The sequence below is a fragment of the Cryptococcus depauperatus genome, chromosome 3, assembly GCF_001720195.1.
Source record: "Cryptococcus depauperatus CBS 7841 chromosome 3, complete sequence".
Lineage (NCBI taxonomy): Eukaryota > Fungi > Basidiomycota > Tremellomycetes > Tremellales > Cryptococcaceae > Cryptococcus > Cryptococcus depauperatus.
The window spans coordinates 2,182,707-2,208,357 of record NC_089470.1 but is presented as its reverse complement, the minus strand read 5'-3'; the positions used below and the strand labels follow the sequence as shown (position 1 = coordinate 2,208,357).

Below are 25,651 nucleotides of genomic sequence, written 5' to 3'. Positions count from 1 at the left end.
TGTACGGATATCGTTCAATGCAAACTCTATGAAGCCTACCTAACTGACAATAGATAAAAAATGATGAAGCAAGGTATGACAAACCTCAAATGCTACTACACACAACTAATATGTTAGAACGATGAGCCCAAAAACGATGATGTGTACAACGGGTAAGTTCGTGCAATTAGATTCTCCCATCCTTCTTATCTTTCTCGTCGGTCCTGCTAAACTCTCTCGCGCGCGCTTGTCTCACTTCTCTGATTTCCTTCACCTCTCTTCTCTCTTGCCACGCTTTCTATCCACTTGCAGATTATCTCTTTAAGCATCTCTTCCCAATTTGCCGTTCTCTTTGCAACAACCATGGGATCAAAGTCTATCCTTGCAATATCACGTCCTTTTGCTTTCACATCTCCTGAGACATTTGGAGTTGTTGACGAGGGTGATGCAAGACAATGTGGAGAGTTTTCTGGTGGAGCCGAAGACGAACGACCTGAGCGATCAAAGCGGTCAGAGTGGTTGGTTCTGTCTGATTGAGGTAAAACAACGGCTTTAGGTAAGAATGAAGAAGCATTCGTGTTGCTTGGCATGGAGATGGGCAATTGATATCGATGCCTCAATGCACTGATGAGTTTTCAGCTATTGCATCAGTCTAAGCCCATAGAGTTTCATCAAGAAATGAGCTTACGCGGCGAAGCATGTGAGATTCCCAACCTTTCTGAATGTCCATTCTTTATCTTTCTTACTATCCTCGCTCGTCGGTGTGTCACTTCCACCAGCAAAAGTTGAGGGTAGAGTATGATGGATGTCTTCAGCGGTGATGAATCCCCAGGGTTTGGAAGATGAGAGAAGAGCAGAATTATATGCCTGTATCAATATGTAGCCATCGCTTTTGTGGCTCGTTTTAGTATAATGCGTGAAATTTTGTCAAAAGTCTACTTACGAGAGGGCACAAAGGAGATTGGAGGGGAAATTTTGGCTCTGAAGGGACGGAAGATGAAGCACAAGATCAAGAGAGAGATGAGCAAAGAGGAACTCATGCAAGCGACCTAGACACTTTGAGTGTATTACTCCCAAGTAGCAAGATACAACGCACCTAAAAAATTTCCTCCCCATTCTTCATCGACCACCCAAGTCGCCAATTTTTCATCATCTTCACTTTTTCCACCCACCACAAACAGCCTTTCCACAGCTCCTACCCATTTGCCTACACCTTCCCTTGTGCCTCGAGCTTCTTTTTCCCACCCTTGTTCTTCTAGCGCTCTATACTCACGCTCCTCTAGCGAAATTCTCTCTTCCCACGCATGTGATACCCTGATAGAATCATCTCCTTCTTGTGCAAGGGCATTGAGGTTGTACGAATCTGAATCGTATTCTGTATCATAATCTGGCTCCGATGAAAGAGCCGAACCAGTGATCGTTGTTTCACCTGCAGTAGACGACGCCAATGAAACATACTCGTCCAAATCTTCATTCACATCCAGTTTGTCCACCCTTAGCCTCTCCTCTAGCCCTCTCAAATTAGTTAACACTTCTAGAGCAGACTTGCGCAGGTCATACAAGACATCTTGCTCTTTTTTGTCGCTAATTTTTCTCTCGATAGGACAAGAAACAGCCCGAGGAAGAACGACACTAGGCCGAGATGGTGTCGAAAAGTTTGGTTTTAATCGAGAGGTGGGCAGGAGTAACCACGACGCCAGCAAAGAAGACTGTTGCTGCGATACAGAGAACGCTAGGAATCGTATTCGACGGATCGAGCGAGCAGTCGTCACCAAGGCCGACCGGATATCCTGTGAATTTCGCAACTCTTCTTCGTTTTCAAGGTTTGGAAAGTATAATGACTTTGACGAGGGGAGCGAGGTGGGCGAATGAGGACAAGAAGGCATAGACAGTCCCCATATCTCTCTGATACGAGTTACAATTTCCTTTGCCTCTTTCCTTGCTGCTTCTGGTTCTACCCTAGATAAATCCACGTCTTTCCAAGGTTTTCGTTCTCGTCTCTTCTTGCCATCCTCCGTAGGAGATCCATTCTCTTCCTCTTCCTCGCCCAGAGATTCCAAAGATGCGCTTTTGACTCCAGCACCGGCACCCGGCCTATGAGACACAGATACACCAGAGAATTGGGTACGCAGGTGTTGAATGGAGCCCAACATTTGGATTGATTCCCTTTTGGCCGCTGAACGAGATATATGGGGGTATCTTGGATTTTTTAAGGGTGGAACAGACGTCTTGTATGGGTCCATAGTGGGTTCGATTCATTTGTAAATGATAATTCAAAAGATGTAAAAGTGATGTTTAACAAAAATAGATGAAAAATAAAAGAGACAACGCGCCAAATTAGGCGCGCTAACAATGGCTAAAAAATAGGCATGTCATCATTGTTGCCATGATGTGCCTAACTGAAAGATCGACTGGCTGACTCACAAGACTTTTAATTTTTGCTTTTGTTTTTGCGTCAATTCTCTTTCAACATGTCTTTCTATTTTGCTAACCGCGATGCCTGGACTGACAGCTGTTAAAAGACCTGACGGCCAAGCTGTTCGATAGGCTTTCAAGTTGTGACCATGCTGTCGGTGAAGGTCCATCTCCTACGAATCAAGCAGTTTTGTAAGCTACGTATCCGACACAATACGCCTCATTATGCAGTTATCAACTGTAAACTCGGAATAATACCTATCAAATCAGTATGGTGCGCTTGAGTTGACGGATGAGGAGACTTGGAAATGGAGACTCAGAGTAGAAGCAGTGTTATCAAAAGAATGTGCCAGCAGGTATGAATGTGGATAACTCTAAAAGCACAGCAACTCTACGCTACGGCTAATGGGCAATAGATGAGGTAATGATGCTTCAAAATGCGGAATCGTCCTTGATAGATATCGATGACTGTAGACAACGGAATGTCTCACTGCGTTTGGGGGTTTATAATAGTAGCAGTTGATATATTGCTAAGCGTTTGACGTCTTGATACAACAACAATAGCGCTGGTTGTTGCATAGAATGAGTAACAAAAAAAAGTAATCTACAAGTCCATATATATTTGTCTTCAGTGATCTACCATCCGCTATATCGACGGATAAATGCACAATGCCTAGCGAGGCATTCAAGTAAGCGGCGACAACCGCTCCGCGTCTCGTAAATTGCCGTAATATTAGTCACCATCTATGCATGCCTTAATAACTAAATATAGGCTAGCCACATATCAGTCTCCTCTGTGAAAAAGTCTATGGTTTGATTCTACTTTTATTCTTCCATGACATCCAGTCTTCTACCGCTTGACGACATTCCTTCTCATATAATGATCCCTCAAGACATACCCCAAACTATTACCTATTACTACAAGGAGAATCATTTCCGCTCGCATGCGGAAAGGCGGAAATGATTGCATCCGCTGCATCACTTACTACTTTACATCTCGAGAAGCGGATGCGGAGTCTCTTTTACTATGACAGGAGGTTTTAAAAGGGCTTGGCAAGAGTTTGCTTCTATAAGTTGCTTCTAATCCACCAAGATCACAAGAACCGGAAAGAAGGCTTTACAACTATGGACTTTTTCAAGACTGTGGTCGATATTTTCACGCCTACAACAACCTTTGGTCAAGTCATCTACGGTATCATTGGAGGTGTCATCATACTGTATCTTTGGCTCTGGCCTATCCACGAATACACAATTCCATTCCGTAACCTTCCTGGTAAGTCGTCGAGTTGCTATCTCTCTTGATACTGACCTCTTACCAAGGCCCTCCTAATGACGACTGGTTCTGGGGCTGTGTTCCCACTATCCTTAAATGCGAGCCCCGACTTCCTCCTGCCAAATGGATAGACAGATACGGACCATCGGTTCGATACCGCGCCTTTTTGGGTCTCCAACGATTCGTTACCATTGACCCCATGGCTCTTCAAATCATTCTCAAGCCAGACCTCTTCCCCAAACCCAGGATGATGAACTACAATTTGGATATATTACTGGGTAACGGCCTGCTAGTGGCTCATGGCGAAGACCACAAAAGACAACGACGGGCTCTCAACATCAGTTTCTCTCTGGGTACTGTGAAGAACATGATGCCTGCCTTCTACGACAAGGCTGATGAGCTCAAAGACAAGCTTGTGGATATCGTAAACGGTGTTGAGTATGAAAAGCCTGCCCCTACTCCGCAAAAGCCGGAGGACATCGTCAATGGCGGCTGCAAAATTGACGTGCTTAGGTATCTTTCTCGAGCGACTCTTGATTTGATTGGTGTTTGTGGCTTCGATTATGACTTCAAAGCACTCTCTGAGCGTGGCAACCAACTCTCTCAGGCTTATGTTCAGATGTTTCAAGAGGGTTTGATGGAGAATTACGGTGCTGTTTTGAGAACCTTTATGCCTGCTTTGAGATACATTGTTAGTCAGGAGCGTACCTTCTAATTTGCCTCCAACTGATGGCAATGTAGCCTACAGAGAGAACCAAAACCATTGATAAAGCCAAGGAGATTACCCGTCAATTCGGAATTGCAAGTCTTTTCGCAAACTCTGTCTTGGCACACACTGACGATAAGTAGCGCACTGTGCAGGAAAAGAAAGCTAGTATCCTTGCTGAACATGCTGATGGGATTCAGAAGAGTGATGTCACTAGCAAGGATCTCATCTCGATTCTCAGTCAGTATCATAGACCCAGACAAGCATGAGCTAACAAATATTCATAGTCAAATCCAACATGGCTGCCGATGTTTCTCCTGAGAACAGGCTTACCGATGAAGAAATTCTCAACCAAATTACTACTTTTGTATGAGCTCTTTGTATTCTTGTTGTCCATTGCTGACGTCCAACAAGATGCTTGCTGGTAACGAAACTTCTTCAACAGCCCTTACTTGGATTCTTTATACTCTGTCTCAGCATAAGGATGCTCAGACTCGTCTCCGTGAGGAAGTTATGTCTGTGACAGAAAATAGACCTTCTCTGTATGTTTGTTTCTCTCTGATGTAAGCCTTGTTAGCCAACCTTTATTTTAGAGACACTCTCAATACACTAACTTACATGGAGGCCGTCGTCCGTGAAGTTCTCCGTCTATATCCTCCTGTACCTGTCACTCTTCGAGAAGCAGCCGATAATACGGTTGTCCCTCTCAAGATACCGGTCAAGGGGAGAGATGGGAAGATGATGGAAAATGTCACCATCTCCAAAGGTACCATCACCTTCGTTCGTGAGTAGCTTTCTTTCTAGCAATTGCTTGCAATGTAGCGGCTTACCACCTAGGTTAGCCATCTTGATCGCAAACAGGTCTTCCCTTATCTGGGGTCCGGACGCCGACCAGTTCAAACCCGAACGTTTCCTCCACGAAGTCAAAGGCCAAACCGACAAAGACCCTCTCCGCCTTCCTGGTTCGTGGGGTAACCTCATGACGTTTTTGGGTGGTGTGCGCAACTGTATTGGATTCAGATTTGCGCTTGCCGAAATCAAAGTTATCTTGTTTGTTTTGATGAAAAACTTTGAGTTTGATCTGCTAAACAGCAAGCCTGACATTCAACTGACCTCTTCGTGAGTCTATTGCTGCTTGATTTCTTGTGATCTTTTGACATGTTTTAGGATCGTGCTGCGACCCAAAGTCCGAGGTGAAGAAGAGTATGGCTTGCAAATGCCTCTCATGGTTAAGCCTCTCGCCGCGTCAGTCTAATGCCTACAACTTTGCATGGTGCGGACGATGGGGCTCGGATGGCGTAATAATAATCTTCAAGACATTTATATAATATCTGGTAGTTTAATTGTAATCATAAACTGTTTATATAGACTTTACTGCTGCCCATCTATTGGCCAATGGCCGAGATGTTATCTAATTTCATAATCTCGGCATTTGGCAGCAGATAAGATATAAAAGCCCGAGAGAACTTTTCTCAAAGAACTCGAATGAAAGTTTTTCCAGCCCACCATAAAAGATGGAGGATTTGAAGGTTGAAGATGTACATGTCTTTTCGACATGGTTACGCTCGCTCTCTCCTGTGACTTGCACACTCTACTTGGCTGAAGCTCTCGTGGTGCTCTTGTTGGGCTTTTACATCTACAACTGGCCATTCGCTTACTACAGGTTGGCATTCAAAAATCTCCCAGGTTGGTTATCTGTTGCGTCGTATAAAAATCTGATTCAATGGCTCTCTAGGGCCACCATCTGATTCTTGGCTTACGGGCAACCTTAAGTACATCATCAAGTCGCCACCCTGTGTCCCTCATGTCGAATGGTGCGAGGAATACGGTCCCACTATCCGATATCAACTCCTCTTTGGCACTCATCGCTTCTTGACCATGGACACTGTTGCCATGTCGTTCATTCTCTCTCATGGCGACATATTCCCCAAGCCACCACGTACAAGAAAGAGCATTGCTGATATCTTGGGAAATGGGCTAATCGTGGCGGAAGGCGAAGACCATAAACGTCAAAGAAAAGCCTTGAATCCTAGTTTTAGTCCTGCAACAATTAGAGGAATGATGCCAATCTTTTACGACAAGTCATTCCAACTCCGAGCCAAATGGCTCAGCATAATTGAAGGCGATGAATCTGAACAACCGAGTCCGACTCCCGAGAAGGACATTGACAAGATTCAAGGTGGGAGAAAGATGGATGTCATGCACTTCTTGGCCAAGACGACCTTGGATATTATTGGCGTTGCGGGTTTCAATTATGATTTCAACGCACTCTCTGAGCCACATAATGAGCTTTCGGAAGCTTATATGAACATGATGCAAGCCGGGATGGATGTGACGCTTTTTGTGATTTTGCAAAGTATCATTCCTATACTCCAGCATATTGTATGTTTATATTTCTTATACCGAAGCTGATAAAAATGCTATAGCCTACAAAGAGAGACCGAATTATCAAAGAGAGCAAGAAAAAGACTCAAGAGATTGGACTGGTAAGTTGACCTATTCGCTTTTGGAAGTCTTGACCCAACTTGCCGTTTAGCGAATTATCAACGAGAAGAAACGGATGGTTATGGAGACACGTTCAGCAGGCCTGGATGAAAAAGAAGACATTGGTAAGGATTTACTGTCTATTCTCAGTAAGTGTCTCCCACCCGACCTTGTGAACATTTCTTATGGTCTCTAAAGTCAAAGCAAACATGACTCCTGATCTCAAATCTGATCAGAAATTATCAGATGTCGAAATTCTGGACCAAATCACAACCTTTATGCTCGCAGGTAATGAGACTTCTTCCACTGCCTTGACTTGGATCCTCTACTGTCTCTGCATCTATCCCAAGTCGCAAGGACTTCTTCGAGAAGAGTGTTTGTCGGTTCAAGAAGATCAGCCATCTCTGTGAATCCTTTGTACACCTCTTCTCACATGTGTGGCTAATGTGTGACAACAGTGAAACTCTCAATGCTCTTCCTTATATGGATGCAGTCATTCGCGAAGTTCTCCGCCTATATTCTCCAGTTCCGGGAACTATGCGTGAGACAAGCCGGGATGTTGTCGTTCCTCTTGGAACACCCGTCAAAGGTAGAGATGGTACTATGATTGAGAGCGTCAATCTTAAAAAAGGAATAGACATCTTTATCCGTAAGTACTCTGTTTGCTATGCGACCCGAGTGCGATAGCTAATCCAGCCGCAGCTGTCATCGGCTTGAATCGTCTGTCCATGATCTGGGGACCAGACGCTGCAGAATTCAAACCAGAACGCTTTCTTTCTTTTCCATCCGACAATGGCTCGACCCGGTTTGAGCCTATGAATGTCCCCGGGGTATGGGGCAACTTGTTAACATTCTTGGGAGGCACTAGAAACTGTATTGGCTATCGCCTCGCTTTGGCTGAGATCAAAGTGATTTTGTTTGTCCTGATGAGGAGCTTTGAATTTGAAGAGTTGCAGAGCAAGCCACAAATTGAAAAGAAAACATCGTACGTATAACCTGTGTCCAAGATGGATAATTGACAAGAAAATAGCATCGTCATGCGCCCAAGGGTGATAGGAGAAGAGAGCCACGGGCTGCAAATGCCGCTCATGGTGAAACCATTACCCATTTGAGCGACTGTATCTGTATAATCAACATAAGGAAGGAGGAGTTGTTACAAACAGGCCCAATCTTGTACTATCTTGTCAATGCTGTTACCATCTATGAATGGAACTGCTCTAAATACGACTACTGACATGTACATCATCTTGATCCTTACATATAGCATGCCTGCCAGCATAAAAGGAGCACAAGTGTAAGACAGTTCAAGACAGTTGCAAAAGCAGAAACGGGCAACAGATGCAAGCATACACATCCACCGTATGCATCATCGCTGGTTATACATCCAAAAATGTAAAAACTTACAAGTTGAACAGTGTAAACCTATTTCTATCTATACTATATTGAGATTTTGGTTGTAAATAAATAAATAACCTTAAAAATACATCCATGTTATCTGAATTATTGACAGCATTTTTTATTTTATTTTTCTTGTTACTTTTTATTTACTAGAAATGATTTATTAGAAAGTATTCAAATTCTACTTTCAACATTGTAATTCCTCTCAAGCACGATACATCCTCAACGGAGGCAGCTTTCTAGCCTCGAAAGGAGTGCATAATCTCGTCTGATCCCTGCTGACAATCGTTGTATAAGCAAGAGTGTAACCCTTTCACCTTAGTACATTTGCCGTTTGATTTATTCGCTGGTCGACATTCATCACATTATCTTGATATTAAAGAAACGAGCCTCAAGTAGGCTATATGGCGAAATAGGTGTGTGTGTGCGTTGTTTAGCAACAGCCATTCCCGTAATAGTTGACCAGTATTCAGCCATCGCTCGTCTCAAAGTATCTTGTAAAACGGCAACAGTTATCGCCATCTTGTATTTGTAGTTTTTGAAGATTCAGCATGATGGAAGCAACTCACTCTAGTAGTGGGTCATCCCTCGCAGCTACCTTGCCCAAGATTCCATCTGCTACTGTATCCAACTTGAACGTTGAGGAAAAGGACAAGAAGGGCTTGATGCTACCTCCGCCTATACCCGTCAGAGCTAGTAGCAGTGGAAGCAGCTCAACAAGTATTGCAAGTGTTGAGAAGCCTAAAATGTACGTCAATTCATAACTACCCATACAAAATGAGGCGTGGATGTATATTCACCCTCGTATATCATCCGGGTCGACCCATAGATAGTTTACTAACATGATTGGTTATGCACAGGCCTGGGATGGCTCGCCTTCCTTCTCTCCAACAGCTCTCCGCACATCTACACTATTCTCCTCCGTCACCTTTGCAAAAAACCAGTCCATTCGAATCATTCTCAACTCATACAGCGGCACCCCTCCACATCTCGACAAACTCTCTGGTGTTGCAAGACACTTCCACAGATACCGGAGCCTCCCCTATCGTTGCACCTAGTCCAAGCGGAAGACTGAAACTGCCTGCAAGTGCCATGGTGAGATCTCTCTCGGCCGGTGCAGTGAGTAAAGTGTCCAATTTGCCTGCCGTTGTCAGTTTGTCCATGGCTGCTGCAGGAGCCACCCAGATACGCTCGTCGTCCCATATGCCTATAGATTCTTCAAGCGTACTGGCAAGTGACATACCGGATGTTTTGGGCGAATATGGCCCAGACGAGCTTGATCCATCGCATTCACCCGAGCCCCCCGCTGCCAACGTCCCGGACGGTAGTACATCCGTGTTTCCTGGAACTGGTCGCACTAGATACATTCAAGGTTACAAAGATGTGCCCACCTTGGATGACATCAGGCGAAGGATCAGCGTGTCCAAGGGCGGTAATCTCCAGAAGTTCGAATTATCTGCTGAGCGAACCAAGGGAGACGCAGGACAGGGAGAGCTCAAGGAGAAAACAATAAATAACACCAAAAACTCTGTCAGCTCAAGTGCAGGTATTAGAAAAGAAGAGCATCTTCTGCGGCATACTTGGTAAGTCACACGTGGGTCTCAAGAGATGGCAAAAGACTGACAACTTGATAGGACATTGTACTATGATTCAAAAACATACAAACCCGATGCATCAGCCATAGCCACCAAGAGGGAGCAGAGCAACTCTATCCTGGCCGAATGGGAAATATCACTCTTGATAGTTGGTAAATTTGACACAGTGGAAGGTTTTGCTCGCCACCTCAACAATATCCGCCTTCCAAGTCGAGCTATCTCCGGATCGAATTATCATCTGTTCAAGAATGGCATTCGCCCAATGTGGGAAGACCCTGCGAATGCCCTTGGCGGTAAATGGGTGATTCTTTTCAAGTCGTCGCCAGGAACAATGGATATCGCATGGGCGAATTTAACAATGGCACTTGTTGGGGATATACTGGATCCAGAAGATCGAGTGTGTGGGATTGTTGCAAGTGCAAGACCCAAAATCGATCGGCTTCAAATTTGGACGAGGAACAGAGATGATGTGGAAGGATTGAATCAGTTAGGAAGGCGAATTGTGGATATCATGGCTTTAGAGGGCCAGGATGAAGAGTGCATGTCTATAGAATTCCAGGTAAGTGTTTTTATTGTTAACTGATGGGCGTATAAGCAAAAGAGGCTGATTGATTGTCAAGTACAACACAAACGACTCCCGACCCCCTCCCAAGAGATTCTTCAATATCCCATTCCCTAGTCACCGACCTCCGTCCACGCCCAATCGTCCCGTTTTATCGACATTTCAGATTCCACCTAGTATGTTTGGCGGAAATGGCGGTCTCCTGGCATCCCATGCTGCTATTGGTGCCCATTTAAACCACCCACTCCCTCTTCCTCCTCATTCACCTGCTATTATGAATGGCAATATCGGAAGAGAGCAAGTGCAACTAGGCAGTGATGGGTCAGGAGCGAAAAGGGCATTGAGTGAGAGTAGCATATTTGTGGGACAAGCAGGTATATCTAGACAAAACTACCATGGAGGAAGAGAAGGTGTGACGGGTGTTTGAGCTTGATTAAAGAGGTGAGCAAGAAAGGCTAGCACGTATCGGTTTGTTACCATAACTGGACTGTATCTTTTTCTCGGCGTTTGATTGACTTATTTCTCCCATATTCTGCCCTATTCGGCACACTCATAGCCATGTATTACTAGCCATGTATTTTATCTTACTTCTCCGTTTGTTGGCTGTGACTTTGATATTCAGTGCTTGGTTTGTCAGGTTGTGTAATATGATTGAGGTTGGGTTTCAAACATTATCCTAATGAGCTTTCTACGCAATTGTCAATACAGACGCAACCATATGAACACCACAACAAGAGTTGCGATGATGATACATGCAGGGTTATGCTCGAACTTATTGCCTTCTTCTCTTTCTCACTCCGCCTATCTACTTTTGCACCATGATTAGATTTGTTGCTTTTGAGCTTCGATCTGCTTGACGATATATAAAGAAGAGTCAAGGAACCTATCAACACAGTTTTCGAGACAAGCAGCTTCAGATCTGCTTCAATGAATTAGTGATTGAGCCACTAGTCGAAATCCTGTGAAAAGCAAGAGACGAACTTTGAAAATTTAGACGAGATACCACCGGTAACACATCTGTGACGGTCAATTGAGTCGATCATTCCACCAAGTTTATCTTGCAAACGTACGTGTTCCAACCTAAAAAAATCATTAACATTCATTTGCGGTAGAAAACGAACGCACATGTGTTTGTCAGCTCATGAATACTGGCCTGAAGCTTAGCCTTTGATTGTCTACACCATTACTGTTAGGTTCGTGGTTTGTGTCCATGACTAGACATACTCTTGCTCAAGGAAAGTCTCCAGCTCCTTCTACCCGGTTACTATCAGCACACTCTTCTCTTCTCTTAACCTTCTAGACCAAGAAGACGAGCGAACCTTGGAAGCTTCGTCGAGAGCCGGGATAGGAGCTGATGTAGACATTTTTTCGTTATACGTTTTTGTCTTTTCAATATAGATTAATGAAAGGAAATAAAGAGCAAAGAAAAACAAAAGATCCATCGGAAAAAAAGTCAAAATTATGACGTGTAATTAAAATGGACTTAACGACATCTTTCTTGATCAACTGTTTAATGCTTTCAATCTTTTGTCAAGAGTCCATGATTCGCCTATAAACATGAGCGACTATGCCTTTGTCCCAGGCGGGTCTCTCAAGCTCAAGGGAGGCAGCAACGACAAGTTGGTCATTCTAATTGGTACAAGTCGATGAGGATATTGGCTAACGTGTGATTGTGTAAACAGGAAGAAGAAGAAGAAGTCCCATTCTGCTTCTGAGCGTACCAAGGTGGATTCTGAGATCAAACTGCAAGAGAAGGAGAGGAACCACAAATCACGCGAGCAAGTACTGAGTGAGGATGTACCTTCTGGGTCTGGCTCTCCTGCGCCTACCAGGAAAGAAGATGAGCCAAAGATGACTGATGCCGAAAGACGATTCTTGGAGGCTCAAAAGAAAAGGGTAAGGCACCGGCGAAGCAACAGGCTCGTATACTTGATACTGACGGATCTCTAAGCGGGAGGAGAGAGTGAAGCATACTGCAAAAATGACTCACAAGGAAAGGGTATCAGAATTCAATGCCAAATTGGATAGGCTCAGGTGAGTTGCTTGATTGCCATCATGAGGCTTGCATTGGCTTACCGCTGGTTAAAAATAGTGAGCACCATGACATGCCTCGAGTAAGTGCTGGGAATGTTGTAGACACTTTGCAAAACACAATTGATGTTGTTCTAGATTGGTCCTGGATAAGTCTGCTTTGTTCTGCCAAGGAAAAGATTGAGATTGCTTCTGCATACGGCCTAGGAGGATGCCTCTGTCGATTGACATTTGACCCTCATTGATGGCGTATTCATGCCAGGACTTTTCTTAATGTTTGCCTTACACGCTATGCATTTTGTTGCCAATGAGACTTTTAATATTATATTGTCAACAGGCGATGCGTCAATCTTCAATGGTTGTGGCCTCCCACATCAGCTGTATCGTTACCAAATGAAAGAGTGCTGTATATAAAAGTACTCATCTTGATAACATTGCGTGCCTCGAATATAAAAGTTGTTTTTTTTGTAATACTTTGATTCTTTTACATTTACTTTTTCCACTTTTAAATTATAATTTATTATTTCTATTATACTTTTGTTCTTATACATTTCAAAACTATTCAATGCCTCCTCTTCCTCCATCCCTGCCTGGTCTACCAGAAGACTACACACCCCAGGTCTGTCTTTATCTATTCAACAACCATGAAGCAGAATTAAAGCTGATGGATTGGCATTCTGCAGTTCTTTGGTAACGACATTGTAGCTCAAATAAAATCTAAAGATTCACTAGCAAGAGTTCTTGTAAATGCCCATTCACGCTTGTTCAGATGAGATAAATGCTAAGTTAGGGCAGAGATGTTGGTCAGATGAGGATGGTATTTTGCCGCCAGGACACGAGCTTTCTCATCCCCTTGATCGTCCACTTAAACGAGGAGAAGTTGGAATTTCGTAAGTCTGAGTTACTCTGTGTACTGCGCTTTGCTCAGCGTGTGGCCCTTTTTGAATAACGTTCTCTTTGAAGCTATCTTGCAGACGGATCACTTGCCATCGTTCCGGAATTAACTCTCATGCTCTTTCAGCGAGAATTTCGCAAAGGGGATCTTGTAAAGAGATCCCTAGCAAATCATGAATCTGCTCTGATTGTGGATGTCAAAACACAACTTAAACTCAAGCATGTTATCACTGGAGAAGAAATACAAGACTGGGTACCTTATGAAGATGTCGTCAACACATCAATGATAGATTCAAGAGATAGAGTAGTGTATAACAACTGGGTAGGGACGGTGAAGGAAGTGTTTGAAGAAGGTTTAGTGGAGACACCGTCTGGAGAAACATATCGATGCGTGGAAAAATGCTGTTTCCTGGAAGTCGGAAGACGATTCGAAGTGAGTGCAGAGTGATATGCTGTACATGGGGATTGACGGATATGGGTCAACCCGGACAGGATGTGTTACCAAAAAATATTGTGGAAAAGATGAAAACAGACTCTGGTTCATCACCTCAATATCCAACTTTGGCAGACCGTGTGCTTGAAATTAACCCGGTAATTATCTATGTGGTCTGGAACGCCATTAACCAAGAGGTACTTGATTCCATATATAATGGACAATGTGTTCGCTACTGATATTAAAAGCAGCTGTCAAATTTGGAGCAAGAACGCTGTAAAGAACCAGAGCCGTTTTGGTTTGGGGAAAATCTCAAGAAGCTAACAATTTTCAGCTCCATCCATTCTGAACCTCCAAGCATTGGGGAAGTCGTCAATTTCATTGACCAAGAAGCAGAAATTAAGTATGGGGCCAAATTCTCAAGTCATGCTCAAGAAACGATCAAGGTTGGCGCGATGAAGATAGTGGAGAGTCGCTCAACTCTGATTCTCCGATGGCAAACTGGTAAAGAGATTGAAGAACCTTCTACCGGTTTCGTTCCATATCATGATGTTGACGAGTAAGATATCTTTGACTCTCATTGCATGATGTTTTGTGGTAATATCAACTGTAGCTACGAGGCATGGCCAGGTGACCATGTCATTTGGAGAGCGGATGATGGTCAAAAACGTCATGTTGTCATACAAACCTTTGATCCCTTTCAACGAGTTGCAAAGGTCTTGTTCATGGATGATAAATCTACGGATTTCGTTCCCGTCATGGAACTTGATCCAGGAGGTCGGTTTGGAAACAATAGTTATGGCGTCTCAATCGAACAAAAAGTACTTTTGTGTGACGACAATGCCTTCATTCCTCCAGAAATTCCTCGTTTGGGGCAAAACGAAACACCTGTCCGGAATCTGTGGTTAAGTCACGAGTTTGCAAAGATGGGCAATGAGTACATCAAAGATCCCGCCAAGTATAAATGGTACAAGCCGGAAGGAGATCAGAAGGAAGTGGATTGGTGGGGAGAAGTGGTTCAGTTACATCTTGATGGAAATGTGACTGTCAAGCTTGCCAACGGAGAGCAAAAGAAGGTCGGGCTGCGCAACATTTCAATTTTGGATGAACCCCTTGGGGAAATGATAGACGAACTTGGGTCAGAGATAGAGACAGAGATAGATCTGGGTGAAGTCTTGGGAATGGGGAACGAACATCTCTCGCACGATCCATCAAATTCAGCAGACGTTCTCAAAATATTTGAAACGGGATTAAAAGGATTCAAGCATGCAGTGGATAAATCGAAGCGACAATCTGCAAGTGAGGCTAGTTGGGAGACAGTGAGCAATGTTGAAGAAAACAAAGACGGACATGATAGGGATATGGAAGATGTTGATACGGAGGGTGAGATAATGGAAGTTGACAGAGAGGAAGAACAAGAGGTCAGAAAGCGACGAAAGGTGTCATATGATACAAACAAGAACAGCTACACGGCCAGCGGAAAGCGACCACTGGCTTTGCCATTACACACTTCACGTCTTGATGAAAACGAAGCAGGTTCATCATCTGCCTCCTTGCCGTCTTATGCCCCAATTTCCAAATTATCATTAGAAAATGACGAGCATTGGCAAAGCTTTGATGTCCTTGAACAAGCTCCTTCAGATCACCACTTTATTAATGAGAAAGGTATGCAAGTAGCGAACAAGGGGTTTTTATCAAGAATAAAGAGGGAACATAATGCGCTGCAGTCATCCTTGCCAGGTAAAACCATCATTTAACGGCCTGAAGATATTGATGACAATTATAGAGAACATCGTTGTTCGGGCGTATGAAGACAGATTGGATCTAATACGAGTTTTGATTATTGGACCAGAGGGCACACCGTATGTACAACTTGTTTGAGTGATCTAATACAATTCACTGACACCCTTTGAGATATTCGGATGCCCCATTTATCTTTGATGTTTATCTTAATCCCACAAGTTTTCCCAATGATCCACCTGTGGTACATTTCCATTCTCATACAAATGGTCACGGTAGATGCAACCGTGAGTTTACATATCAACGTATCGTAAATGAGTTTACTGATTATGATTTTCAGCCAACCTGTACGAAGAAGGCAAAGTCTGTCTTTCTATTTTGGGAACATGGTCTGGAGATGAAGCAGAATCATGGAAGTGAGTTCTTTTTCTTCCTTCAAAACATCACAGACTTAAGAGCATCCAAAGCCCTGCCAAGTCTTCACTTCTGCAAGTGTTTGTGTCTATTTCGGGATTGGTGCTTGTAAAATCACCATACCACTGTGAGCCAGCATTTGCTAAACTTGAGGGAACAATAGAAGGTAAAGTCAACTCGTAAGTCTTTTCTCTGCTTTTCAATTATATATTTGTGAAACCGACAATCGGTCTGGTCACAGTCGTCTTTATTCAGAGAAAGCCTATGTGCTGTCTCGTTCTTTTGTGCGATCCGCTCTGGATCGCCCACCTGTCGACCTCGCCAACGAAATTCGACACTTTTACATCACCAAAGGCCGACTTCAATCAGTCGTTGATCATGCACAGAGGTTGATTGCCAAAGGAGAAGTGGCAAGAGAGGAGAGTGAAGAAAATACAGAAATGTGGAATGCGGACGCAATGGGAAGGCTGACTATGGGGGCTATCATAACCTTGAAAGTAGGTCACGGTTCTGTTTTGTCCAAAGCAAACTAATGAATGTTTAGAGGGTTGTTGCTGCATTGCAAACTATTTGGGACAAAGAGATTCGATGATATATGTCTGCCGACATAATCGCCAATAATGATGCCTTCGGGCAATACTTGCTGCGGTCCAAGGTCTCACTCAGCATTCCTCGCCTATCTTGCTATGCTCTTTGTGACAACATGTGTTTGGCAAAATTTGTCCTCAAAGACACCAAATGGTGGATAGTGAGAGATGTATCATATCACAATCCGGTTGTCAGTCATGATTTTCCCAACCCGACGATACCCATCGGGAATGGGTACACTGTCAGGATGATGGCAGGGAAAGGTCAGTCGAGCTGAGGACAATATGTATGACTGGTAAATGGATACAGCTGAATCAACCTGGACCTGGCCGAAATGAGCAAAACTCGAGAAGATATAAGGAAGGACCTGCTATTGATAGTTTTCCTAAAGAATCAATCTTGATACCTGCTTCATTTATTCCAGCTAGACAATTCTCAACCAAGCTAAACTTCGCTCCAATACCTTCAACCCGAGATCCAAGACCAGCCTCAATCCTGACATATACGCTATTCCATCTGTCTTTGTCACAAACAAAAGCGACCATTTGGATGTTTTATCTGCGTCAGTGTAGTGGCCTCCCTCACATTCTTGTCCAGTCCTTGATCAAACTTTTCTATTCTTTCAGTGATCTGAGCAAACGGTTAAAAAGACTTCCCCTATTTCACATCCAGGATGACAAAAACCTTGATCGTTGTTCATGCGACTTTTCGTTGTATTATGAAATACACCTCACAAACCATACTATCAAGATACACGAAACTGTATCGTGAGGGTTTACCCTCATGCGTACAGCAGTGTCGTATAGCCTTGTGCTAGATCATGAATGGCCATATCGTTTAAAGACCTTGAGTAGTTGTGGGCCTTTCTACTCACTACGTAACCTATGTTTATTATCTCAAATCTGGCATCTCACTAGTATAGCGTCGGTTGCATTCCATTCCCAGCTTCAAAACAAGTCAAGTATTTACTTTGGACAGGTTAATTGAGAACTCAGACAACACATAGTTGGCTACGTATGCGCTGATTGGCAACTGGCCTTTTAGATTCTCATTTTACGATATTCAAGCTACTCGAATGCCCTAGACCACATTTTTTTATTTCACTCTTAAGCTGTACCAAATTGGATTCTTTCCCGGCACAAGCTCGAAAACTGACACTCATAGCCTTTCTACAACGGTCATGACTCCAACATCCCGAATTATCAACCAGAACCGTCGCATCATTCAATATTCACTAGAACGATGGCTTTAGGAGAACATCAAGCGACTCTATCGTCCACGGCACTGGCATGATCAGTCGTCACAACATTGCACTTTGCCATATGTCGGAGATGGACTAGGTCGTGCTGCAACTACCTGGCGAGTTCCCCAAATTGACGTTTGTACATGGTCAGTCTTGTCTACTGACATTTGTATAAAAGACTTGAGGTCTCTAGTCACCTCTCAAGTGCTTTTGCAACTGCTCTAATACCCAACTTGGTATATCTTCTTTGCCAACTCTTTCAAACACCTCGTCTGAGATCTTGATGACAGTCCCTGTGATACCCACATCATGGGCATACTCGACAAAAACTCTCCGCACCTGGTCTGCCTCCTCTTCCGAGTACCCGCGGCCAACGACAACAGCCTGAGGCCGTGGCTCAAGAACTTTCAACGCAAGTGCAAGGTCTTTAGCTGAAAAAGGATCCGACTCGAGTACTCCACTGATTACAAAGCCGTGGGGTTGAATATGGTCGTGGATTGACCTGGCAGCCATCCTGTTCTGACTGAGCGAGAGGACGGAGATGGTTTTGGCCATGTTGGATGGGTACTTTGCAAGTCGTTCAGCATTTGGCTCTATCCACGGCATATAGCTTAGTACTCACAGAAATAGTCTCCACTGATACGATGATGAGTAGCCAACACAGACAGGCTGTCGCAAAGATAGTCAATATCAATTTGGTTTGGGCCGTTGACAATGGGCATAAAGGACGATGGATTTGAGCCACTTGTGGGGTAGAAACAAAGCAAGGTTTTGTAACAGTCATGTGGTAGGGAACTTGCAAGCTACCCATGAAACGCTAACTTGGACAACGCTGAGTCCCACAATGTCGAGCAAGAACGGGTTGGAACCGCAAGTAACAAAGCGAAACAGAGATGGACTCTGGTCCGTGTTTGGATATATCCCACAAAACTGTATACACTGCTTCAAAGGATGAGGATTGGACTGTATAGGACGGATGGGCCAACGCTGATAGATTAACCTTGCCTCAGCGTCACGCATCCTATAAACATTTTGATCTATCGATGGACTAAACCATAGTTGATGGCATGAAAATGGAACCAAACAAAAGCTATATGGCGGAGTTCGCCGGTGATTCAAAAGTACATGGTAATTGTGTGGGGCCCCAGATCCAGACAAATAATCAGAGGACGAACAAGTTGCCTATGCAGGATGAATTCTTTGCATCTCGGATCGAGAGTAAGCTCAAGTAGGCTCAAGTAGTTTGTTTCTCAATGGGTCAGGTAATACACCTATGTTGAGTGAACCAAGGATGAGGATCTGGCTGATAACCATGGAACGCGGTTATCTTGATGGCCTCGGCAAAGAGCTGAATATTGGAAGTGGCAGTCATGCTTATGGCTACAAGCATCTTTATTTCTCAAGGCGTATGTATAGAGAGATCAGAATTGTTGATGGTTGTAAAGTATTCATGCATGAGAAGCGCACACAGGAGGAAGATGGGTGATTGCCGAGTTTTGTAATGGTGCGATGGCGGTAAAATTGATTTCTAATCAAAATCTTGATAAATTTCTAATCTGATTAGACTTGTAAAAAGATTATTAATCAGGATTTGATTTAAATTCCAAATAAAACTCGCTTACCTAATCTTATCAAAAAAAGAGAGCTACCATATCCTTTTTTTCATTTTTAATCATTTTCCTTCTTTTTCTTCAACAAGATATAATATTCACCATATCGTTTTTCGTCAAAACAGCCAGTCATACTCGTGCACTCGCTGCCATAACAAGACCTAGAGTCACTAGATTTAGACACATTAGATTGATCCATACAGGCTCGGCACAACCATCCAAGTCAACGACCAGAGGATTTTTTGCCGTTCCCTTGTCAGATAATAACGAATTCACAAACATGTCGCCCATTCCTACTACAGGGTTTGTCGTCAGAGAGCCCAAACGGACAGGTGAGATCAGCAAGAAGCAGCACTCCAAGGTTGTCATCATTGGCTCCGGACCTGGTGGGCATACTGCTGCCATCTATTTGGCTCGAGCCAATCTTGAGCCTGTTCTCTATGAGGTGGGTTTGTATGTGTTTGTGCGTGTGCATGTCTAATGTGTTTGCTTAGGGTATGCTTGCGAATGGGTATGTCTCGCTTTCTTAGTGGTTGAAAGCGAGGGTAGCTTGCCAGTGCTGATACACTGCAGTTTTGCTCCTGGTGGTCAACTCACCACTACCACCGAGGTTGAGAACTTTCCCGGTTTCCCTGCCGGTGTCACTGGCACCGAGATGATGGATAAATTCCGTGCTCAAAGGTATGCTGATAGGAGATGGTGTGAGCTAATACATTTGTAATAGTGAACGATTTGGTACCAAGATCATTACTGAGACCATTGTTCGTGTGGACCTGTCTGTCCGGCCATTCAAGTACTGGACTGAGGGAGAAGAGGGGGAAGATGAGGTTATGACTGCTGATACGTAAGTTGACGTCGCCTTCATCTACCGATTTGTCACTGACAGTCTGGGTCAGTATCATCATTGCTACCGGTGCCTCCGCCAAACGTCTTTTCTTGCCGGGCGAGGACACTTACTGGCAGTCTGGTATCTCTGCATGTGCCGTTTGCGACGGTGCCGTCCCCATCTTTAGAAATAAACCCCTTGCTGTTATTGGTGGTGGTGACAGTGCGGCCGAGGAAGCTACGTGTAAGTTGCACTGCCACATCTATTCAGAAATCACTCAAATTTGTTAGACCTTACCAAATATGGCTCTCATGTCTTTGTTCTTGTTCGAAGAAATGAACTCCGAGCGAGCAAGATTATGGCCCAGCGTCTCATCAACCACCCCAAGGTCACTGTCCTGTGGAACGTGAGTAAAGTTGCCTAGTTGCTTTTGTGTATCCATTTGATGACACTGGTAGACTGTCGCCACCGAGGCCAAAGGCGATGGCGAAGTCCTCACATCTCTCGCGATCAAGGACGTCAAGACTGGAGAGACCAAGGATCTTGCCGTGAACGGTCTCTTTTATGCCATTGGTCACGAACCAGCTACGGCACTTGTCAAATCCCAAGTTGAGCTTGATGAGGACGGATATATCAAGACTGTTCCCGGCACCACCCAGACCTCCGTCCAGGGTGTTTTTGCTGCTGGTGACGTTCAGGATAAGAGGTACAGGCAGGCCATTACTTCCGCTGGTTCTGGATGCATGGCCGCTCTCGAGGCCGAGAGGCTTATCAGTGAGGAAGAAGTGCTGTAAGGCATTAGTTGCGGGTGTTCATGCAATTTGAATCAATGCATCACTAGTATAATCTGTTTTGGCGTCAATAATGACTTGAGATGTTTCACTCTTCCGTCGGAATACAAGTTTGTAGTATTGAAAATACAAATTCTTATTATGAAACAATCTTTTATATGTATATCATACTTTTATCAATTCATAGAAAATTTCTCTTCAACATTATCTATCGCTGTTGAAAAAGACTGCTATACATACAGATAGACCCAGTGTAAGCATTACCCTCAGAGAGTATGGCTAATGTTCAAGCTCATTGCCATCTTTAAGAGGAATGAGAACGTACATCCCATCCATAGCAGAATCTGAAGAGCCAGATGACTATGCGTACATGCAGAATGATGAGCCTATAGAAGATGACTTTACCTTTCGAGCAGTTTTGGCTGGATTGGGAGTGGGCGTCGTATTATGTATGACCAACATTTACTTTGGATTACAGACCGGTACGCGATAAACGACCTGCTGTTGTTGTTATGGTGGGACTGATATGGATTAGGATGGGTTTCTATGATGGCACCTCAATCTGCGCTTCTTGGGTTTGCCCTCTTCCGCCTCCCGGCCTTCGTTCCCAGGTTCTTTCCGTCTTTTAAACCTCTTACCCCTCAAGAGAACGTTGTGATCCAAACTACAGCGGTTGCTACCGGTACCATGCCGATAGCAGCTGGCTTGATCGGTGTAATACCCGCATTGGGAATGCTTACAAAAGATGTTGACGGACAGGGTCCAATGCACTTGGGGTATTGGAGTCTTGTGTTGTGGTGTCTGGGAGTTGCTTTCTTTGGGTAAGACCATGCCATTGGAAGCAAATGTGATTCAGAGTTGACGGTCTGCCACTAGTGTTTTCCTCGCAGCGCCTTTAAGAAGACAGGTAATTGTGAAAGAGAAGCTTGTTTTCCCATCAGGCAGTGGGTAAAGCCAGTTTCTATGGCCATTATCTTTTGATAACGCTTCATCGTAGCGGCTACCGCCAAGCTCATCTCTCTGCTTCATCAAACCCCTCCTCCAGCCTCTCTGGATGGCAATGACAGTCGTGCTTACAGGCGCTTACGCCGCTCGTCTACATCCATCTCGCCTTCCCAGAGTCAAAACCAAGGTGGAGATCAAGCAACAAATGGAAGCCAAGACAGAGAAGCAGAAAATGAGGAATCCAATGATGCGGATTTTATGGACAAGAAAGGTTGGTGGGCATTAGCATGGAGTTTTATGGCCAGCGGCGGCGTCACGGTGCGTAGTTTGACAGATTTAGGGCGGAAGTTGACATGACAAATAGATGTTGAGCTTCCTCTTCCCAGTAATATATTCTATTCCAATATTTGATCTTATTAGTTGGCCTTTTGGTGTTAGCCTAGCTGCGAACTGGATGTGGTGGTTTACCCCTTCGTTGTCTTATGTCGGACAAGGTAAGTCAGCTCCTTGCGCTCCCTCAGTGATTTGCTGATCTTGGGTATAGGAATCATCATGGGGTTTCCTGTGTCGATTTCCATGAATGCTGGTATGCTTGTAGGCTGGGCGATATTATCCCCCTTGTCCAAGCTTCTTGGCTGGGCGCCGGGCCCTGTATCCTCATCGACAGATGGAGCTCGTGGATGGATTGTAAGTATTTGTGTTTACTTTGTCGAGGAGTCTGTTCATCGTTATGCAGTTATGGGTGGCATTGGCTATAATGATTGTAGAGAGTATAATTTCTCTGCTTCCCATCATTTTTTCGTATGTGAATAAGCTCATCAGCTTTCGTCAAAAGTATCATTCCAGCGTATTCGTTGACGACTCGGCGTCTCTCCTGCAACCATCTATTGATGACGGATATGGTGGAACTTCCCTAGATGAAGATAGTAGAGAAATTGAGCCTCTGGAAAGACTTGTTCCTGCATTATGGATTAGATGGGGCTTGTCCATCAGCGCTGTCGCAGCGGTGATACTGGTTTGGGTTGTCTTTGGTACCGATGGTATCCATCCTTGGGCCACTGCCATAGGTTTGGGTCTAGCAGGGGTATTGAGTCTTGTCGGAGTACGGGCATTGGGGGAGACTGACATCAATCCCGTATCGCTTTTTTGTCTTTTGGATATGGTGTTTTACTGATCCAATGGGGACAGGTATCAGGCATTGGTAAAATAAGTCAATTCATATTCATGGTGCTTCAGCCCGGGAATATCATGGCGAATATCATTGCAGGTGGCGTAGCAGAAGTATGCTTGCTTCAAGCTGCAGGAGTCAAAGCTGATCAACCATCGCAGGCTGGCGCTCTACAAGCTGGCGACCTGATGCAAGACCTCAAGACAGGGCATCTTCTCCGGGCATCACCTCGGTCTCAATTCTATGGTCAATTGGTTGGTAGTTTGGCAAGCGTTTTTGTGTCTGTAGCAGGGTACAAATTCTACACTGCTGCTTATCAAATCCCTGGTCCTGAATTTGCAGTACCTTCCGCAGGCGTTTGGTATGTTACATGTTGTCTTGATCAAGTGAAAGCTGACTAAGCATTTGAGGTTAAACTTGGCGAGGTTATTGAATAACGGTCATCTTCCGGAAAAAGTTGTGTCATTCATGGTAGCTTTTGGATTCATATTTGCAGTCATTTCTACCTTGAAATCATTCCGATCATCTCTTCCACCTTTTTTGGCCGCTTCTTCATTGATATCATACCTTCCGTCAGGTATCGCTTTTGCAGTAGGGATCCTCAACTCACCCTCCTTCACCATCGCTCGTTTTATTGGAGGGTATATTGCTTACCGTTCAACCCGAGCGAGTGGGAAACGGGAGACGCCCCTTATCGTGATTGTCATCGCGAGTGGATTTGTTTTGGGCGAAGGTGTTGTCAGTGTCATTACGCTTGGCTTGACAAGTGCGGGAGCTGGAGCATTGAGTTGCTGGGGATGCCGTGTGGGAGGTGGAGGATATTGTTCCGGAAGTTGTACTTGAACCCATTGAAAGGGTGTTTTGTAAGCATGCACCAAGGGTTTGTAATGTTTATATATATATATATATAGGTTTGATATCGCTGCATGGCATGCTGCTCCTTACATGGCGGCCTCGTCATACGCCGGCAGTTGCAAGCTACTCCTGCCATTTCTGAGATCTCCATGATCAAAGTGTGCGAGACCTTTGAAACGTATATCTGTCTATCTCAAGCTTGGAAGATAACTCATAGAGGACTGCGTGAGAGTAGACTGGCGCTCACAGTTGTATTATGCATTCACCGCAGTACAGACGTTCAACTCAAAACTCTCTTGATGGGTACAATTGCAACATTCGTCATTTTATCTCGGAACATTCTTATCGATAACAATTATTCGGCCCATTTCCCAAAAATTCCCCGAGATAACAAGTAACCTCCACCTCAGACATTCAAAATCATCCTCTCATGTAACTTGAATCGAGAATGCATAGACTGCAAGATGAGCGATAGGCATGATGCATAAATCTATGCAAAGACTCCGCCCAGCCGTGAGGAGAGCACTACCCTATTGGCAACTTTTCTCTGCATAATACTCGCTCAGTGCCACACTCCTCTCTTATCTCCAACACCATAGCTACTGAGGCGGCGATCGCCGATCGCACGGAGACGTCAGCCGTGAGGAAACGTGATTAGCAAGGAACGGGGTGAGACGCCAAAAGACCTCCTTTGGGCCGATTTAGATCATATGCAAAACACAACAAGGCTGGTTTTAATTCACTCTACCACCTAGCGTCATTTCTGGGCTAGAGTATAAAAGCGAGCGGCAAAAGTTGGAAAAGCGTTTTTTCCCAGGTTTGAAAATATTTTACAAGAGGCATACACGTAAACCTCTAAAGCGATATTCACGGTCTGGAGCCTGCCTGACAGGAAAAGGTGAGTTGGATCAGTGGCAGTAGGTTGCTGACGATAGCCAGAAAGACCAAGTCTGATGCACTCCTCCACTTCCACCGGCTCTGGCGACAATGAGAAGGCTCCGCAGGAAGAGGATTCTATATTGTCTCCGCGCCATAAAAAGAGGAGACTGCTGCTGCTAGGTCTCGTGGTGGTCATCCTGGCTGGCATTGCTGTCGGTGGCTGGGCCATTCACAAGTTTGTCGTTGAACCCAACGGTGTGGATCCGCACATGGCCAAGCTGCAAGAGGGCAATTTGACTGCTGGTGATGGGTCCTGGACGGGCGGGGCAGGAGGTTACTCACCGAATGCTGGAATTTGGGCGAAAAAAGAGATGGGTGTCAATAAGCGAGAAGAGACTCTCTTGGGTCCTCGACTAGTCTCGTCAAATGGTTGACTGTCACCGAAAGAACGGGCATCCCACGGCGCGTTTTCGCATTCCTGTCGTCCATCGACCTCTTTGGTTGACTCTATCGACTCTTTTGTTGTTGGTCATTCACAACCTTCAAGCGGTATAACTACAACTTTCGACTGTTTTTCTATCAAGGCTAGACTCATGTCTCTGGGGTTTCTTTTGTAATTTGAGCATTTTCGCAGGCTTGATTGTCCGCTTAACGACATTCTATGCAAATGTAGGTTAGCATTTATTATCACTTACGGACGATAATGAAACAGGATGCATGACTGTAGCAGAGAAGGAAATGTATCCGTTGCAAACAAAAAGACTATATGGGATCGTTTCCTCTTTTCACAAATAATCTAGTCTATCCACGTTTCACATCTTT

General features: G+C 44.5%; 10 protein-coding genes across 10 annotated transcripts; 7 read left to right on the top strand and 3 right to left on the bottom strand.

Moving 5' to 3' along the window:
• Positions 1 to 206: 206 nt before the first annotated feature.
• Positions 207 to 2,132, bottom strand: L203_103156 (uncharacterized protein; the record flags this gene model as incomplete). Its single annotated transcript, XM_066212562.1, has 4 exons — positions 207 to 603; positions 668 to 868; positions 923 to 1,028; positions 1,076 to 2,132. The coding sequence occupies 4 exons, from the start codon at positions 2,130 to 2,132 to the stop codon at positions 207 to 209; spliced, it is 1,761 nt and encodes a 586-aa protein (XP_066068659.1).
• Positions 2,133 to 3,519: 1,387 nt separating this feature from the next.
• On the top strand, positions 3,520 to 5,628 carry L203_103155 (uncharacterized protein; the record flags this gene model as incomplete). Its single annotated transcript, XM_066212561.1, has 9 exons — positions 3,520 to 3,667; positions 3,715 to 4,358; positions 4,409 to 4,468; positions 4,517 to 4,613; positions 4,661 to 4,740; positions 4,788 to 4,915; positions 4,967 to 5,157; positions 5,216 to 5,492; positions 5,541 to 5,628. The coding sequence occupies 9 exons, from the start codon at positions 3,520 to 3,522 to the stop codon at positions 5,626 to 5,628; spliced, it is 1,713 nt and encodes a 570-aa protein (XP_066068658.1).
• A 259-nt stretch (positions 5,629 to 5,887) lies between these two features.
• Positions 5,888 to 7,969, top strand: L203_103154 (uncharacterized protein; the record flags this gene model as incomplete). The annotated part of the gene is made up of 8 exons (XM_066212560.1): positions 5,888 to 6,059; positions 6,109 to 6,755; positions 6,800 to 6,859; positions 6,910 to 7,006; positions 7,056 to 7,263; positions 7,316 to 7,506; positions 7,560 to 7,842; positions 7,888 to 7,969. 8 exons carry the CDS (start codon positions 5,888 to 5,890, stop codon positions 7,967 to 7,969), a joined length of 1,740 nt encoding a protein of 579 aa, XP_066068657.1.
• Positions 7,970 to 8,806: 837 nt separating this feature from the next.
• L203_103153 (uncharacterized protein) lies at positions 8,807 to 10,839 on the top strand (the record flags this gene model as incomplete). Its single annotated transcript, XM_066212559.1, has 4 exons — positions 8,807 to 9,003; positions 9,116 to 9,838; positions 9,890 to 10,409; positions 10,471 to 10,839. 4 exons carry the CDS (start codon positions 8,807 to 8,809, stop codon positions 10,837 to 10,839), a joined length of 1,809 nt encoding a protein of 602 aa, XP_066068656.1.
• A 395-nt stretch (positions 10,840 to 11,234) lies between these two features.
• L203_103152 (mitochondrial import inner membrane translocase subunit TIM8) lies at positions 11,235 to 11,776 on the bottom strand (the record flags this gene model as incomplete). Its single annotated transcript, XM_066212558.1, has 6 exons — positions 11,235 to 11,331; positions 11,394 to 11,429; positions 11,483 to 11,492; positions 11,538 to 11,587; positions 11,637 to 11,665; positions 11,732 to 11,776. 6 exons carry the CDS (start codon positions 11,774 to 11,776, stop codon positions 11,235 to 11,237), a joined length of 267 nt encoding a protein of 88 aa, XP_066068655.1.
• A 193-nt stretch (positions 11,777 to 11,969) lies between these two features.
• On the top strand, positions 11,970 to 12,596 carry L203_103151 (uncharacterized protein; the record flags this gene model as incomplete). The annotated part of the gene is made up of 5 exons (XM_066212557.1): positions 11,970 to 12,031; positions 12,095 to 12,308; positions 12,364 to 12,446; positions 12,505 to 12,526; positions 12,582 to 12,596. The coding sequence occupies 5 exons, from the start codon at positions 11,970 to 11,972 to the stop codon at positions 12,594 to 12,596; spliced, it is 396 nt and encodes a 131-aa protein (XP_066068654.1).
• A 412-nt stretch (positions 12,597 to 13,008) lies between these two features.
• L203_103150 (uncharacterized protein) lies at positions 13,009 to 16,516 on the top strand (the record flags this gene model as incomplete). The annotated part of the gene is made up of 13 exons (XM_066212556.1): positions 13,009 to 13,062; positions 13,127 to 13,186; positions 13,239 to 13,333; positions 13,407 to 13,770; positions 13,830 to 13,967; positions 14,022 to 14,329; positions 14,384 to 15,510; positions 15,557 to 15,632; positions 15,685 to 15,797; positions 15,851 to 15,926; positions 15,978 to 16,103; positions 16,166 to 16,421; positions 16,469 to 16,516. The coding sequence occupies 13 exons, from the start codon at positions 13,009 to 13,011 to the stop codon at positions 16,514 to 16,516; spliced, it is 2,841 nt and encodes a 946-aa protein (XP_066068653.1).
• Positions 16,517 to 17,944: 1,428 nt separating this feature from the next.
• L203_103149 (uncharacterized protein) lies at positions 17,945 to 18,539 on the bottom strand (the record flags this gene model as incomplete). The annotated part of the gene is made up of 2 exons (XM_066212555.1): positions 17,945 to 18,322; positions 18,378 to 18,539. 2 exons carry the CDS (start codon positions 18,537 to 18,539, stop codon positions 17,945 to 17,947), a joined length of 540 nt encoding a protein of 179 aa, XP_066068652.1.
• Positions 18,540 to 19,645: 1,106 nt separating this feature from the next.
• On the top strand, positions 19,646 to 23,938 carry L203_103148 (thioredoxin reductase; the record flags this gene model as incomplete). Its single annotated transcript, XM_066212554.1, has 17 exons — positions 19,646 to 19,810; positions 19,860 to 19,876; positions 19,939 to 20,046; positions 20,090 to 20,209; positions 20,262 to 20,434; positions 20,482 to 20,597; positions 20,650 to 20,981; positions 21,274 to 21,464; positions 21,518 to 21,803; positions 21,859 to 21,926; positions 21,980 to 22,245; positions 22,292 to 22,421; positions 22,472 to 22,614; positions 22,664 to 23,062; positions 23,116 to 23,208; positions 23,257 to 23,456; positions 23,506 to 23,938. 17 exons carry the CDS (start codon positions 19,646 to 19,648, stop codon positions 23,936 to 23,938), a joined length of 3,240 nt encoding a protein of 1,079 aa, XP_066068651.1.
• Positions 23,939 to 24,903: 965 nt separating this feature from the next.
• L203_103147 (uncharacterized protein) lies at positions 24,904 to 25,263 on the top strand (the record flags this gene model as incomplete). The annotated part of the gene is made up of 1 exon (XM_066212553.1): positions 24,904 to 25,263. The coding sequence occupies one exon, from the start codon at positions 24,904 to 24,906 to the stop codon at positions 25,261 to 25,263; it is 360 nt and encodes a 119-aa protein (XP_066068650.1).
• Between the last annotated feature and the right edge of the window lie 388 nt (positions 25,264 to 25,651).